Genomic DNA, 17,857 nt, shown 5'->3' on the forward strand with positions numbered 1-17,857 from the left:
GCACTCACCGGCATCAGAACACTGCCATGGTTAAATTTAATTGGGGAAAATGCATACCTTTAATATCCCACACTTTCCCCAAATGTAAACACGAGTTAAACATCTTGTAAAGTGCTCAGTTTAAACTAGTACCATTCAAATATTCCTCATGAAGAGACATTCACTGCATTAGCATGAAAAGCACTAATGTGATTTTAAATATTTAGACGGCTTAAGATTTTTTTACAAAATCGATTCACTTCTTCAGCTACCAAGTCAAATCTCCTTTTAGATAATGCCCCTTGAAAATATGTAATAAAAATATCGTATTGACACTAGCACAGGCATTTTTTGTTTTTTTACAAACCCCCCAAATTTTCCCTCGTCCAAAATCTGACTTGATATATACACATGTACCTCCCAGCCAAAGAAGAACCTGCTAACACATCAAACGTAGACACCGTCCTGAGCAGAAATGTAGTGGAAGCTCCCTTTCATTATTACTCTTTTAACAAGGATAATTTGGATTCTATATATAATATATATTCATTACTTCTACACAGATTTTTCCCTGTAGATGAAGACAGACATCGTACCATTTCTTATACCGGGTCACTGCTTTTAGAGCTCTCCTCCGCCCCTTTGGCAGAGGCTAGAGGAATCAATGGGGAAGTGAGATTCAGGTATCCCTGCTCTGAAGGTTGGTGTATGGTGAAAGGTGTCCGGGTGCCATCTGCCAGCACACCATCGTCCACCTTCACCCGACAGATTGCATCCAGGACGCCCAGTTTGTTACCAGAACCTGACGTCAAACTGATGACAAACCACAGATGATATGAAAATTGCCCAAATTACAAATATCAATCAATATTTTAGGTCAGCAAGCTGTTCTCTTAAAGTTGTCTTACCTTAGTGCAGACGTATGTAGGATGCTGTCAGTGAGAGCATCAGTGGGAAGCATTTTTCTGGCATTCTGTTGATCATTTAAAATGTATTAGCAAGCATGCCAACATATTTTTTTTAATACAGTGAGATGAGAAACATTTTTACAGTTTTTTTATTCTTCTTTTATTAAAAAAAACAAAAAAACAAAACAAAAAACACCAGTCATTTAGTGAAATGGCAATCCTGTCATTTTTAATATGAGTATAGAAAAATATTGCAACAACATAAAGATGTATAAAGAGCTACCTCCATGCTGTAGAGTGACTGGACATTCCTCAGAGCACGCTCTAAAGAACTGACTTGATTGGAGAGTTTCAAGGTTTCGTCCTGCAGTTGTTTGTTTTCCACTTCTAAGAGGTTAACCCTTGAACACAATAATGTTCACAGCATTCACTCACAACTTCACAATAATTTTTCCAACATATTCTTCACATCTTTAGTTACAAAAACATTCAGGCTAACAACTAAAAAACATGATTCTGTTGTGTTAAATACTAAATATAAAGCTTTCCAACCATCTCAATATATGTACAAGTAAATGTGATTTCTTAGCACTGCATTATGCAACTAATGAAGTTAACAAATAGTATTTTATACTTCTGGTTGAAATAATTAAAAGAGTAATATTCATACTGTTCTGCATCATGTACATGTGTAAACAGTGACTGAGGATACCTATATTGGACTGTTGAGGCGGTCTTCGTGGCCTTGCTGCCCATCTCCTCGGCCTCAATTATCTTCTGCACCAGTTCTCTCTTCTCCTCCAAAAGCTTCTCATTGACTTCCATCACTAACTGGATCCTCTCTTTGTCCTATCACAATTCAGAAGACAAGAGAAAAATGAATGAAAACAGATTTTGAAGAACACTTTTCTACAGTGCTTCACATCTCTTCAGGAATATTTAGGAGTCAGCATTCTGCTTCATGTGTGACCTTCTGAGAAAGCATGGAAGCAAGCTCGAGATCATTCTCCAGTTTCTGGATGGTGCTGTCTCTCTGTTCGGTTGACTTTAGAAACACCAGCTTAGCCTGACGCAGTTTGGTCTTGTGTTGACTCTGTTTTTCATTGTACTTTCTGGTTGGTGGAGCAGAGGCGATTGAGAGCAAGAAAGGCAAAAGGTTAATGTAACCTAATTACCATTTACTTTATTTTATATTATGGTTGTTAGATGCATCTAACCTGACATGCACGTCGAGTTGGAGGAGAACCTGCTGCAGCTCATCCTGCAGTCCTTTACAATCCTGCTGACTGGCCAACAGCTCCTCCTGCAGCTTTTGACGTGACGCCTGGCTGTCCTTTCCCTACAGAACATATACATTTCAACAGATATTACAAGTGCATAAAATGTACAATCGTGTTAAACACAGTGAAGCGCTGACAGCAAACTTCTTGCAATATGATAGATTTTTTTTGTATATCTGTCAGCAATTAAGCAATCTTAAATAATGTACTTAATAGGTTAAATGTGCCCTGTATAGCAGCTTACTGTCAAAACTGAGTACGCATTCCTCTGAAAAACTTTCTGGTTTGCAGCAAAGGATTGAAATCTTAGCTCGAAAACAGAGGAAGTGACAGAAGATACATACTGCGCAAACAATGTTTGATTTGGGCTGTCAGCAGGGCGCCTTAAAAAACAAACAAACAAGACACTTAATAACACACTCCTTTTAAGGCGTGTAGCAAACTTGGAATGGGTGTATGTTTTGACTGTCACTTTTCAGGGAAAACTTTCAGTTCAATGAGACCTCAAGTGCCACAGCAGATCTTAGGAAGCACGGTACACCATTCCTCACCTCCTCTCTAGCATTGCTAAGCTCAGCCTCCAGGACGGATAGACGGGTGTCCAGCTGCTGGACACGGTGGCTGAGCTCTGCATTTGTCCTGGTCAATGAGGCCTCCTTATGCCTCAAGGAGCGAACCTGTTGCTGCAGCTCCTCCTCGCGCTGTTCTAACAGCTTCCTGAGAGGAGACCGGAAGAAGAAGAAGAAAAAAAAAAAGACTATTCAAAGCTCTTAAAAAGCAGGTGAAGAAAAAGGACAGTGTCAGCTGTGCTGCACTTTGTGGAACCTGGTGATGTGCTCTTCCTGCTGCTGGGCTCTCAGAGCTAACAAGGCGTCAGATAGATCCCTGCTTTCCCTCTCCAAGCGGTTGGTCTCGCCTGCACGAGCTTCCTCCACACGCAGCTGGTGCTGGACAGACTTAAGCTGCTGTTGTAGTTCCAGGACCTTCCAAACCACAACAGAACCACAGGTTTTGCTCAAAAACACAAGCTCCTAACTTTACACCCATCAACAAAATATGTCAGGATTTCCTTATGATGTCAAACAAACAAAAAATACTCCACAATGTTCGCAAATAATGTTGACTGCAACCGCTTCTTCATCTTACTCAATGTTCAGAAAAGCATTAACTTCATTTGCTTAGGACCAAAACATGTCATAGACTGGATATTCCATTAAGCGCTCAGTATGGTGTCACTGGTTATTTCACTGATAAGAACAACTACAGCAAGAATAACATAACTGTTGAATAAAACCACTTGGAGCCTTTAATAACAGTTGACACACTGACAAACCAGGCGATCCAGATTTCACACCGGACTAGAGTCTTTACAGTTATGCTAACCTTCTTGTCAGCAGCGATGAGTCGTGCCCTCTCAGCCTGGAGGTCCCCCTGCAGACTAGTAGTGGCATTGCGGTTTGCGGAGCTACGAGCCAGTTCCAGCTCCAATTGCCTGATTTTCTGCTGCTGATGTTCACACTCGGCCGCCTGACCAGTGACTTTCTGCTCCATCTGTACCAGCTTTGTCTGGACCTGCTTCACTTCTGCACTAAGCTGAGAAAACATGTGGGAGGACAGCAGATGTAAAAAAACAAACAAACAAAAAAAAGATGTTGAGTGTTCATTTACATGTTGATTGCAGTTACACATTTGTTCATAAGTTAATATAAGTATCTAGTAGCTCAAGTGAGGGTTGTCCACACAGAAAGTGATCTGCATGTCGCGCATCACCTTGCTGCTGATGGTTGGTTGATAACGAAGATTTCAGGTTATGATCGCCCAAGTAACACTCCTATGTAGTTACCAGTTTCATATGTCAATCTACAGTATTATTTGCTAACACAGTAGTCACTTCATTTGTGGTTATTTTTCCCATCATCACTTTAAAATCATCCAGCGGTCTTTGGCCGTCATGTTGCTGTGAATCGCTTCCTATTTAGACATCTCTTAACAGTGGAATGAAGATGAGGAAGTGCTAAGTAAATTAAGTGATAAACCGAGGGTTTCAGGGAATACTCACCTTGAGTTTTTCCTGATCCAGCAGCGTGTTGTGTCTCTTCAGGTCCAAGTTCTTCTCTTTCTCATAGCGTAACTCTTTCTCCGCTGAGGTAAACAGGCTCTGGGCCCTCTGCAGGTCTTGCTTCATTTGTTTAGCTTCTTCTGTCTTCTGCTTCAGCACCGAATCTTGGGACTAAAGATGGACACTGTTGTCAGTGTTCATGTTTATGCTGATTTAGCAAATGAACAGAGATAGTCAACTTCTGTAATTTTAATGGAACATTAGTGAAAGAAGGCCATCTGAAGCTTCTGTGTTAATGATGAAAATAATTACAACATTATTACTTTTATCATTATTAATACTACAATACAAAAGAGAGGTAGACTGCCATAAAATTCCGGCTTTCTGTCTTTCAGTAAGATTGCTGAAGTTGCTAATTAATAAGAATATTAAGATGTCAGCTGCTTAAAGCATAAAGGCTAATGCAGCTGCTACAGTATGACAATTATAGCAATAAAGAGCCAGTTACATAATAAACCTACAGAATAGATTTTTGTTTTTCATATGTACCTTAATATGTGCCTGGGCTTCATTGACCTGAGCCTCGAGGGCCATTTTGTGCTCAAGACCCTGCTGCCGCTCCTTCTCTAGCTTATTCTGTAGATCACTCAGCTCCTGCCCCAAAGAAGGCAGTGAAAACATTTATATCCATCTTCTATAGTTCTGGCATAAGAAATACCCCATTTACCCTAACCCACCTAAAGAAACCAATCCAGTTACCTGAGCCACGCACTCTTCTCTGCGGTTTTCCACTGGACTGACTCTAGGTTCAAAATGAGCTATGTGCAGTTCAGGCTTCTGGCTGCTGCCAAGCACTTCCTTCGTGGTGGATAGTTGGTCTTGGTGCCACTGAAGCTGCTTAACGAGGCGCTGGATCTCCAGCTCCAATCTCTCCTGTTTGCCCTCTGCTGCTAGCTTCTCCTGAACACTAGAGCTTAGCCTGGCCTGTAGCTCTGCAGTCTGCATCCGCTCAGAAGCCATCTCATCTCTGGGAAATATTCACATATATGCAAAGTAAGTAAGCTACAATGTTCCAGTCTTATCTCATCACTGACTATGAAAAAAGGTACAAGTAACAACTGAGGCAGTGATATCAGTTCTCATCCAACAATGATCCACTTCAATCCACATCTCATAAATACCATACATGTACTATATATTATTTGAATTTCCCAAATATGCAATGAATAAAATATCTTATCTTATTGTAGGACTGGAACTAAAAAACAACCTCAGGCTGTTGTGTGCTGTCTGGAGGCTGCTAAGTTCAGCAGTAAGCCGGTCAGCTTGTTCCTGCAGCTGGCTGACGTGTAGCATGTTTTCCTTCATCTCTTCTTGGGTCTGCTTACTGTCTTTGTAGCACTGCAGCTCTCCCTGGAGTCTGCTATAGGCACGCTCCATCTGGGAGACCTGACAGCCACAGAGTTAAAGACAGTAAGGTGATGAGAAACTCAAGTTGGGGGGTGTAAATGTCAAACTAATGCATGCTATAAATTCATACTGACATATTTATACTGACACGTAATGTACAGCCCTGCACGAAAGTCTTGTAAAATAAGTACATTATTTGGAGAATAGTTAATAAATGTACTTCTAATTTTCAGTGTCAGAAATACCTTATGTTAATGCTAAGAGTCTGAAGTTTGTTTAATATGCTATAATTTTGTATTACCTAATAATCATGAACCAGTCAATTTGAAGCTGGAAAATCTTTTGTTTCATATGATAACCAGTGGAATTCTAGTCAAGAAATGTTCTCTTTTTAATAGAGTAAATACAAAGAACACAAATATCAGTTTGTTATTTTATCATATGCATAATAGCCTGCATATACAGTGGTTATCATCCTGCAAGGGTGTAAAGAGCTAGTTCATAAAGTCAGATTTGAAAGAGAAGGGTGTCTTTCAGAAATCCCAAAGCCGCTTCAAGTTTCTCTGTTTATGCTTCCAAATTTTCTCCTTCATTTCTTGCCCCCAATGAATGTCCCATATATCCATAATCATAAATAAAACTTGAATAATTAAATAAAGAAATCTCCAGTCTCTCTGTAGTGCTTTTTAAAATTTCTGTCCATTCACCACTTAAACACAGTGAAGACGCCTACAAACTTAACAGCACACTTGCACTTGAGCTTTTTGATTTTATCTGGGATTTATTAGACTCATTGGTAAACTTATTTAATTAATTAGGAGTCAAGATATTTTAGTATTATACACACACCTGTTTTCATATACTCTAAAGCTGTATTGTGTGCAAGGTATTTTTACTTTTTAAACCATTTACACCAAAGGCCTATTTCTGCCAAAATGTTTCTAGTCTATAACCATTTTCCTCTGAAGAAAGACTGTGACCGTTTCATTATGTTTAAAATGAAAAATTAACAAACCTTTTCTTCCAGAAGTGTTTTTTCCACCTTGACTTGAGTGAGACTCTTGATGAGTGTTTTCCCCTGTTGGCATTCTATATGAAGGCTGTTGTTCTCAAGTCTCAGTTTGTTTCGCTCTCGCTCACTTATCTGCAAAGCCTTTGGTGTAAAGAACCAAAGAATAACACCCAAAGAATACACGTGGTAACTGTGTGGCATTTAGTTTGTAACATTGTTAAAAACATTCTGAAAATACAACCATAACTCTTTGCATCAGTCCTAAATTGAATTTCTGTGTACGTGTGGCGTTTCTGTTCTGTATTTCACACAAAGCGAAAGTCTAGTTTTTACCTCTTTCTCTTTCTTCAGGGCAGCCTGTGCAGCACTGAGGTCCAACTCCAGCTGTTTCCTCCAGTCTTTCTCCTCAGTCAGACGAGCCTCAAGCATAGCCAGGCTCTCTTGACCACTGTTCCTTAGGTGCTTCATATATGGTGGGACAAGAACACAGAAACAGACATACTGCATAAAAACAAACAAAAAAGTTATTCATGTCACATCATAACTCGCACCCCCTTTGTACTTTGTAGTGAGCTTTACCTTAGTTACTCATTTAAATTTGTGACCTCCACGGCTACTGCATTCTTACCGCACATTGTTGTGTAATGATTAAAGGGCATTTCTTACCAACTTTAAGTAGGATTCGGTGGTTTTGACCTCTTCTCCATTCTGCAACATTTTCTCTTGGGTTTTCTGCTTCTTTATCTCTGCCTCCAGGTTTGTGATCTGCATAGAAATGTAAGACTATTAGTCATTAGGTAAATCTGTAACTAAACTATAGTAAACTGCCATTAGTAATTAATGACTGTGAAAACAGCTTTCTTTAGAGTTTCTGGTGCAGGGGTGTCAAACATAAGGTCTGGAGCCAGAACTGGTGTGGCAAAGACAGACAGACAAATAGACACACACACACACACACACACACACACACACACACACACACACACACACACAACCCCTTTCAGCTATCTTAGTGAGGACCTTCATTGACATAATGCTTTCCCTAGCCCAGGGGTGGGCAACTTCAGGCCTCGAGGGCCGGTGTCCCTGCAGGTTTTAGATGTGTCCTTGAACCAACACAGCTGATCTAAATTAGCTCCTCAACATGTCCAGAAGTTCTCCAGAGGCCTGGTAACGAACTAATCATGTGCTTCAGGTGTGTTGACCCAAGGTGAGATCTAAAACCTGCAGGACACCGGCCCTCGAGGCCTGGAATTGCCCACCCCTGCCCTAGCCCCTTACCCTAAACCTAACCATAACCTAATTGTAACCCTGACACTAAAACCACATTTTGAGCCTCAAAAATGCCTTTAAATGCCTTCAAATTTGTGAGGACCGGGTTGTGTGTCCTCACAAGTGACTGTTGGTTCTCACAAGTACGGTAGAATGCAGATTTCAGTCCTCACAAAGACAGCTAGACAGGAACACACACACACACACACACACACACACACACACACACACACACACACACACACACACACACACACACACACACACACACACACTATTATAGAAGCATATGTTTTTTTTTGTTGGTTTGTTTGTTTGTTTTTTTACAACAGGTCCATGGTTAAAAAAAATTCTGTGAATTAACAAAAAATGTGTTTTATAATTACATGACAGTCTGGACAATGGGCTACCAGAACTTTTTCTGTAATTTTACACATTTGTTTTTACAGGCTGTTTGTGGCCCACAATGTAAAATGAGTTTGATATTTGATATTTGAACCAGTTCTGATAAGTACCCTTCTTCGCAGGCCCTCGAGTTCTCCCTCATGTCGATGCCTCTCCTCTTTGCTAGCATTCTGGGCTTCCCCCAGCAAGGCCTCCAGCTCCTCGTTCCTCTCCTCCAGCTCTTCATGTTCCTTGCGTAGCCTCTGCAGTTGTCGCTGCAGGTCTTTCACCTGCACAAGCCCATCTTCCACAGCCTCTTGACACCTAACCGTCAATAAATTACAATTAAACAGCCAGAGAGAGCAGATTGTGAATACCCATCATAATGTAATTATCCAGGAATTCAAGTTTTTACCGTTTGTGAATGTGGTCTTTTTCTTGAGCTGATAAAGCAGACAGATTGTTTTGTTGGTCACTGCAAACACTTTTATCTTTTCTATCTTCTTTGGCTGCATCATTCTTTGCCAAGTGAAAAAAAAAAATACAACACCAGTCAGTGCCAAGCTTCTATCATAACTTATTTTATTCATTTTGTTATAATAAATTAATAGGTATGTTCTGTAAATACTAACCTGGTCAAGGAGATTTTTCTTCTCTGACTCCAAAATACGCACTCTGTCCCTCAGAGCTCTGTTCTCAGCATCTAGTTTGTCATTTTGCTCTTTAGCCTGCTGCAACTTCATCACATCTGTGGAGTGAAAAATGTATTAATGTGAGATTAAAATGCCGGTGATCAGCAAATGTGATCATCCCTATAAAAGCAGAAGGTTTTGGCAGTTTGCAGTATAGCCATAGTAATAGTGGTTTACATATTTGTCTAACAAGTCATAGATGCCCAGTTTGATCTAAGGAGAGGATACAAATCCCCTGAGGGTTGCATGAGGAGCGGTATAAAAATCTGCCAAATCAAATATGCAGAGGCACAGATTGTGGAAACCTCTTGAGACAAGGAAGCAGCAAGAGTAGCTGTTTTTTCTGCTCTGGAGCAGGTATGTGTTAAAACAATGCCAGTCATTCACCCCGAGGTCTGACCATGCAATGTTCTGAGAAATTCAAAAGAACCCAAGAGCTACAACTCAGACTCTACAGGCCTCATTTAGCATTTTAAATGTTAAAGTTCATGACAGCACAGTTAAAAAAATGGCTGAACATGATATGGTGATTTAGAAGGACTGCCAAGAGAAAGTCTCTTCTATCTAAAAAAGAAAAGGGCACGGCTTAGGTTTGCAAACAGCGCAAAACTTCTGAAAAAACTGCCCAGATGAGACTAAAGTAAAGATGCCTGGCCATAATGCATGGCACCCCGTTTGGTGAAAAGCAACACAGCAGACCAGCACAAACACCTCATAGCAACTGTCAAGCATAGTGGTGTACGAATTATGTTGCAGTCACTGAACTGAATATCAGGCAAAGGGGAAATATTTGTAACATTTATATAATGATTTTTTTTTTACTCCAGTGTTGTAGAATTACAAGTAGCTTCTCTCTAACAGTGACTAAAGTCTTAAAATGTATTAAATCTAAAAGAATAAAAAATAAACAATTTACTAGATGAGTAAAGTTTTTACATTATCCTTATTTTTCCTATGAATACAGATTAAATACAAGCAAAACTAAACAAGCACAGTTTATACTGAGATACAAAATATCTACATAGTGATTTTTTTGTCCACCTAAATTTAAAAATAGTTAAAAAAAAAAAAAAAAAAAACATCTGAAAAGTTTCCATCAATCTGTCTCACCAGAGTGTTTAAGATTTTCCACTTCCTTCCTCAGGTTCTCTACTTCTTGGACGGTTCCCTGAAGCTCAGATCCTGAGATTAAAAGCACATTTTTAATTCTGTGGACCACAAATATGCTTGGTGCCAATTTGTGTCTATTCATATTAACATTCAGTAAAGTCAAAGATGAGGTATGTTACCAAAATCTATGGGTATAAATAACAGGTAACTGACATTTCATTAGGGGAAGACATCAAAGCTACTGTTATGCTGACTTTAAACACTGGAAAGGTTAATAGGATGTGTGTGCAGGGCAGAAATTTAGGACCATACTGTAACTGCAACATACCGCTTGGGTCTGGGTTGTTGTTTTTGGCAGCATCCAGTTCATTAGTGAGTCTGCGGATATCCTGATGAGCCATCGCCAGCCTCCGGGATGCTTCTTCTAAGTCCCGTTCCAGTCGCTGACGCTCATTTCGCTCTTGGGAAATCTCCTCACTGTGGGCCTGATGTACAGGAAATAAGGGATTAACAACTGGAGTAGGAGAAAGGGGAGGAAAGAAAAATGGTAGGAATGGTAGACTGGAGATGCATGGACCCAACATGCAATTGTTAGAGACATGCATTTTCAGACTGCGAGTAATCATCTCTGCAGGCCTGGAACAAAGCAGGGGAAATTAAGTATATATTTATATCCCAGCATTCACCTGCACAGAGAGACCAGGAAGACCAAAAGTGCACATGCTGTTACCTGTGTTATGCCATCACTGCCCTATGATAAATTATGTTCTTTAAATCAGTTTTTTTTTGTGACAGCCACAGTAGACAGGAAATTGTTGAGGTGAGAGGAGGGTATGACATGCAGCAAAGGTCCACGCAGACAGTCAAATGTTTTGTAACCATTAAGAACCAGGGACACCCTTAAAAAATGCATTTATAGATGTATTAGTGAAATGCTCTGCAGCACAGCAGTCATGCAGATAACAAGGTATATTATTAATGTGGAAAACATTTCAAAAAGCAGTGGCCCTCTGAAACAAGCCGGTGAAGTTTGGCTCTTTATCATGATACCACTGTTAAATTACTTAGCATAAGCTATAAAGTGGAGACCTACAGGGTTAATACTGTGCTTGCTCTGACCAGACCTGCGAAGGCCAAACAGCTTCTTCCACGGACTCTGGGATGAGCACTGCTGAGAGGAAAAACCACTGTATACACACTCACAACAAACACTATTCGGACATGGATCTCAGCCAGGGCAAAATGAACGCCACTTCACCTTCACTGCGTTATTGAAGGTCTTCTGGAGATCCTCCTTTTGCTGTCTCAGGTCATCCCCTCTCATATGGCAAATAAACTCCTGTCCAAATGTCACAAAGAGACAAGGCCTTACTTAGCATTTTACATACACATACAGTCTTTGCACGTGTTAGCTTTAACCATTGCTTTTCACTACAAGCATGAAGCCTTTGGGCATACTATTTTACTCTATTAGCTCTCAAAACATTTCAAAATTACGTTGGTCCCACGAGATAACTGACATCCAAATAAAGCCTTTGATTTACGTAGGTCAGCTCTTTACCTGGTGGTCAACTTCCTTCAAGTTAACACTGAGACTCTGACTTTCCAGTCTCCTCTCAGTAGCCTCCAACCTTTCCAGCAGTGTGGCCCTCTCCACCAGTAAATAGGCCACTATCTCACTGGGGCTGGTCAATCCCATCTCCACCAGGTCCTCCTGAGCCAGCATCTCTGCCAACTCCTTGCTCTGACTCTCTAGAAGAAAGGAGGGTTTTCTTCTGGTCAGCAGTTTGTCATGTACAATTATAAAAAACCCCCACATACGAACAAATGATGCTCTACAGCAACATAGTAATTACAAAGTACATTTCCACTGGTAAGCAAAGCTAGGGTATAGCCCAAAGGAAAAAATGCCCAACACATTGTACTACAGTTGTGAAAAATTCACCCAGCTGGTGTTGAATCTGGTGAAGTTCATGCTGCAGCTGTTCATTGTGTCTTTCATATTCTGCAGCCAGGCCCTCTCGCTCTTCTAACAGCCCACGAATATGTGCAACATAGCTCTCCAGCTGATAGACAAAAAGAATTGCAGTGTAATTTAGCTGTGACACTGATGTGTCCCGCACATGTTCATGATTGTACTTCATGTGAAAAGTGACACGTTCTTTTTAGACTGTTTTTTTGGGCGTTTCATTACACATCATTGGCTCACTCTATGATGAAAGTTGGTCAAATAAAACAACAAAGGAGAGTCTCACCTCCTTCATCTCATTGGCTTGCTGCACACGTAGGGTCTGCACCTCTTGGGTAGCTGCATGAAGCTTCGCCTCACTGTTGAGAAGCTGCTGCCAAAGGTGGCACTGCTTCTCTTCTCCACTGGCCCCTGGCGATAAGCCATCCTCCTGGAGCCGCCTAGAAATCTTGTCCAGCTCCGTCAACACCTGAAGGTCCAGAGAAGGTCCAGTTATCATATTTTTTAATGCAATGTTTACCTGCAGCTTTTAAGAATTTATACATGTACACTCCTTCCAGTCATCTTGCCGTTGCATATGCAGCTTTGGGTATTATAATTCTTTGTTTGCTAATGTTTATTCAACTCCAGTGTTATTTAAGTAAGAGTGAAAAGGTTTTACATTTTGAGTATTTTTCTATACAGTTTTCCTGCTAGCTAACTACAAGACTAAGCATAATGAACAATGGTATATCTTTTTGCAGTGGCACACGGTTCAATGATGTGACATTGAACACATGTTGCAGAATTCAACACTGTACGTTGTAGGGCTGGTAACTGGAGCCAGCGGTCATGCAAACTGCATACTACTCTGGGAGCTGTCACGGCTCCAACAACATCTTGCATATTGTCACAGGTTGGGTATCAGGTCTCATGTACTTGTTGTAGTCAAACATTGCACCACCTGGTCTATGCTATCGCGGACTAAATGGTTAAAAGATCAGAAATTTGGTGATTGTGCGTGCAAGATTTATTCGCCACCAAAACCAGTTTAGGTACAGTGTTTTCATAGTTGAAGAAAAGTTACATTGGCCAGCACATAGGAGCATAGCAGATAGGTCTAGTGTATCTCAAAAGTAGCCAATGCTGTGTTACCTCTTTATTATCCATCGTTACAAATTAAGTTTGGCACAGCAGCGTCTGTAAGGGATGAATTTTATCTCCATCAGTCGAAGTACTGATCCCACACAACATTTCTGCTAACTCAGGCTCCAACGATGCGCCAGAGATCAGCAGATCCTCAAACTTCAGCACTCACATTGCTGGAGTAATCCATCCAGTATCTCATGTCCGCTCTGTGAAAGACGCGATTCTTTAGAACAGTGCTGCCAGGTAGGACAGGCAGTCATAAGCTTAGAGATTATCTACCTACTACAGGCACATGCATTTTAACAGCTGACACACATTGCATCACCCGAGGCTATGCAAAACTCCAAACTGGTGAGCTATTTTATCTGCCGTTTCCTTAAATGGTAAGGATAACACATCTAGCCCTAAGCTTCCTCTCCAACATTTAGGAAGATTTCATGGAGCAGGGAGATCTATGAAAATTCCCTGCAATAAAAACAATGCAAGTGTCTTCTCAATAATAGACAAGGATCATTTAATTTTGTTAAAAAAAACATCTTTTTTTCCCGGCTAACCTTTCTTTCCAAAATGTCTGACGACGAGGAGCAAACGGGGATTTTTATATTTCTTTTGGCAAGATCTCCAGTCAGAGATATGTAACAATCACAGATGTGTTAACCAAGACAAGCTGTTTTAGTAAGATATTACACAACGAAAACAGACAGATGTGACTTCCCACGATGCTAGTTAGCAAAGTTCTTTCCAAACTTACCAAGGCATACTTCACATTGAGCTAACGCTAGCTCGCTAACGGTAGCCATAGCTTTTACCACTGGCCGCTTGGCAGCAAAAGATAGACTCTGTGATATCTTAAGACTCCTACTTAACCCTAACTTCTCCGAGGCGGTAAAGCTGAGCACATAATGCAAAGTTAAAGTTCTACGAACCTTTTAGAGTAAATACGGACGGCTGTGGACAGGCTTGGCAGTGTAAATTGGCTTCTACCAGCACCTAGGCAACGGACCGTACCATTAAAAGGATGCAGAGGGGACAATCGATCACGAAACGTCACCACCAACACAACACTTAGGCTTTTAGAAGATTAGCTATTAGGGATCTTGCTGATCTAGAATGAAAAGAGAATGACGTTTATCGTCATTATACGGCCGTACAGATTGACTTTGTACTTGACAATCTGGCAAGTCAATAACCATGAATACAGAAGAATCCCACTCTTTCCAGCTATATTAGTTCATAGCGTCTTTAAGGATTTCTCATTTCTCAGGTCATACTCGAAAACTGTAGAGGGCGACAAATGTTTGACAACTCGAAGACTCCTTATCGAACAACTTCATTGCTTGAGACTAGGGTTAAAGTATTTGCACATCAAAAATTACTCTAGTAGTATGTCCATCCACATTTTCTTTGACGCACATTTCAGAGTTTTCTGCAGTGTTATAAATGATATGACTTGATATCATGATTACTTAATAAACTTTATACAGTAGTTCAAGTAGATCATCCAAAAGAACTAAGAAACATGTCAAATAGGAACACTGAAACATGTTCTCCACCTGCTGGTGAAAAGAAGCAGCTGCATGAACCCGGTGCAGCTGTGGTGCTGTGAAGGTGCTGTGAAGCTCACCTTCACAGCACCTTTAAGCTAACAAGCATAACTGACAGAAGGCTACAAAATGAAAGCTCAAGTTCAAGGTTCAAGGTTCTTTATTTGTCACATGCATAGTTATACAAGTATAACACACAGTGAAATGTAGCCTGACACGCTCCTCGACATGTGCAAAAATTTTGGGGGGGGGGGGGGGGGGGTGTAGAGGAAGAACATTATATATATATATATATATATATATATATATATATATATATATATATATATACACACTGGGTGAATGTGCAGTAGTAGCAGCAAGCAGGTGAATTCTGTACATTAATATGAATAGATATCTGACTATTTTACAGGATAGACAATATAAACATATTTAAAATTAAAGGAATTGAAATGTACATTGTGCCTTGGTTTAGAGTTAAACACAGACAAGTTCAGCTGAAGTGGGAGACTTGTTATCATGCAACTTTAAAGACTGCAAAGAAAGGTCTGTGTATTCATTTGGAGGTCAATATATGTAATGCAAGGAAGAAAAAAAATAAAGATTTATTACTTTACCTTTAAATCAGGACGTGTTTTGTTATATTTAATATCTCATTCTACCAGTGGCTCCCAAATCAAGCTTGTTAAAACAGGTTGCTGTGAGGTGGCTGTATGATAGCCTTCTTGCTGAATATATGATATGCTAATTTTGCTTGACTAAATGGTATAAAGCCTAAGAAGTTCTTTTGATGACTGTTTGGCTGAGGGTTGTGTGTGAGCCACACTGTACATGCAAAAGCTACATGAGACATATATTTTTGATGAAATTAAACTATATAAGACAACCCCTTCATTTTATTTATTTATTTATTTATTTTCCAGAATGGCCTTTAGTGAATTCGATCCAATACAGAAATGTGTGCTCATGGTTGGCTGTCAGATAGGCAGATGTGTTATTCAGACTATACACCAAAACATTGTGCATCAGAAAAAAACCATTTTGCTGTGAGACAAAACTGCACATTCCAGGGTGGCCTTTTGTTGTGGGCAGTCTGAGGTACACCTGTGCACTACTCATGATGTCAGATCAGCATCCTGATGTGGCACACCTGTGAGGTGGGATGGATTATCTCAATATAGCAGATGTGCCCACTACCACACATTTTGACTGATTTGTGACCACTGTTTGGGAGGGATGGTTATATTGTGTATCTGGAATGAATTTTAGGTCTCTACGTCCATCCCATGGGGAATGGGAGCAAAAACAAAAGTGTTGCGTTTATATTTTTGTTCAGTGTATAATACAATCTCTACTCTTCTTGTTCGCGCTCACCTATGCTGATGTGGACTAAATGTAATGAAGAGGGAAAAGGAGAAGAAAGAGAGAGGTCCTTTTCCATCTGCTGGAGAGGAGCTAAAATAAAAGGTAGCCAAGGAGTACAAAACACATGAGCAGCAGTAATTTATTTACAATAAAACAGGCCCAGGGAATTTAAAAAGCAATAAAAGACAAACAAGAAGCCCCACTTATATATTATATGCACAGGTGTAACAGTCTTGAAACAGATGCTCTAGCACCAACCATCACAGAAATCACACTTTTCACTGGTTCTGTCTCACTGGGAAAGGCCTTCTACAGGGTTCCAACACTGGTTCCACAGACAATTCCAGTCCCATCTTCTTAGTATCCTTCTGACCTATCCATCCTGTTGCTGCTGATGCTCCGCTGTGGCTTGCACTCCTTCTGTACAAGCTCCTTGACTGTCCTCACCTCTTATCTTTATGCAGAGTGAGCAGGTGTGGATAATTTCTTTGAATAGTCACTGGTAGGTACATGTAACAACCTCAAAATAAATGCAAAAAATATACAAACATGCATAAAACTATATTATAAAACCAAACCAACAAAGCACACAGTATAAAAACATGAAAACTACTTCCACCCTGTAACACAAAGATACTGATTTAGTACCTGACAATCTGGCAAGTCAGAAAGAATGAATACATAAAAAACCCTGTCAGTGTCATGCTTTATTTACTGTTCTCAGGTCATAGTTTTCTTTGTTTCTCATTAGTCCATAAACACTAGAAGGCAACAAATTGACTGGATTTCTTTCATTCATCCTAAAATGTGAACTACAATAACAAAAAGGTGTTGGTGACTGTATTTGTTCTGAGGACATTTTTATTTCTGATCATCAGTTTTCTTTTTCACTTGTCCTTTGTTGTGTCTCTGTCTCCTGTTTGCTACATGGTTCGCTCTTCTTCTACTACTGTTAAATATTCTGACACTTTTAATGCATTTTTATTCCCTCAAGATAATGTTGATGTCTCAACAAAATGGGGTATTTTTGTTTTACAAAATATATTTTTTAACAAAAAGTGTGTCTTGTTATAGCCAGGTAAGCTGCTGTTTTGAACTCCTCTCCCTGGATAATTGCCAGTACTTGCTGTTTAATGTATTCTTGCTGAAAAGTTGAGTGCTTGCAGAAATAATATTAATAATGGATTGGATTTATATAGCACTATTCAAGGCACTCAAAGCGCTTTACAATGCCACTATTCATTCACTCTCGCATTCACACACTGGTGAAGGTAAGCTACGGTTGTAGCCACAGCTGCCTTGGGGAAGACTGACAGAAGCGAGGCTGCCATATCGCGCCATCAGCCCCTCTGGCCAACACCAGTAGGAGGCAGGGTAAAGGACACAACGACCAGGACAGAGAGCCCAGGGATCGAACTGGCGACCTTCCGGTTACAGATACGCTTCCCAACCCCCTGAGCCAGGATCCAGACATCCAAGACATCCAAGAAAGGTTCTCCACTATAAAGAACTGGTCATGATTTATGCCTACTGGCTGAAGAAGCTGACTGCACTCCATGAGCGTCTGGCAGCACAAATGAACCAACTGCCAGATCCCCAGTATTCCCCCCAAGTATCCCCAGAAAGGACCGGTCTCATCAAACTACCGGCCAGTAATCTCCCTCAGTACCACACTGAAGCTTGTGTCAGGCGTTAAAGGACTGGTGAGTGTCAGAACACCTGTCCAGAATGAGATATCAAACATC

At 40.4% G+C, this 17,857-nt stretch overlaps 1 protein-coding gene across 4 annotated transcripts; it reads right to left on the reverse strand.

Moving 5' to 3' along the window:
* Positions 1–445: 445 nt before the first annotated feature.
* ccdc30 (coiled-coil domain containing 30) lies at positions 446–14,222 on the reverse strand. 4 transcript variants are annotated; one of them, XM_026154238.1, is made up of 28 exons: positions 14,130–14,222; positions 13,210–13,409; positions 12,362–12,544; positions 12,052–12,172; positions 11,668–11,858; positions 11,365–11,445; positions 11,200–11,274; positions 10,435–10,591; positions 10,107–10,178; positions 8,937–9,052; positions 8,720–8,823; positions 8,436–8,628; positions 7,315–7,413; positions 6,982–7,110; positions 6,652–6,789; positions 5,497–5,675; positions 4,986–5,253; positions 4,776–4,880; positions 4,227–4,397; positions 3,551–3,760; positions 2,993–3,150; positions 2,719–2,884; positions 2,105–2,226; positions 1,858–1,999; positions 1,600–1,736; positions 1,171–1,288; positions 888–952; positions 446–792 (listed from the first exon to the last, which is right to left on the reverse strand). In XM_026154238.1, the coding sequence occupies exons 2-28, from the start codon at positions 13,222–13,224 to the stop codon at positions 582–584; spliced, it is 3,726 nt and encodes a 1,241-aa protein (XP_026010023.1). In that variant the 5' UTR covers positions 13,225–13,409; positions 14,130–14,222; the 3' UTR covers positions 446–581. The 4 variants fall into 4 exon arrangements, with proteins under 4 accessions (XP_026010023.1, XP_026010024.1, XP_026010025.1 ...); XM_026154239.1 differs by lacking the exon at positions 14,130–14,222 and adding an exon at positions 13,955–14,104; XM_026154240.1 differs by lacking the exon at positions 11,200–11,274.
* Between the last annotated feature and the right edge of the window lie 3,635 nt (positions 14,223–17,857).

This window comes from Astatotilapia calliptera, chromosome 20 (genome assembly GCF_900246225.1).
Source record: "Astatotilapia calliptera chromosome 20, fAstCal1.2, whole genome shotgun sequence".
Taxonomy (NCBI): Eukaryota; Metazoa; Chordata; class Actinopteri; order Cichliformes; family Cichlidae; genus Astatotilapia; species Astatotilapia calliptera.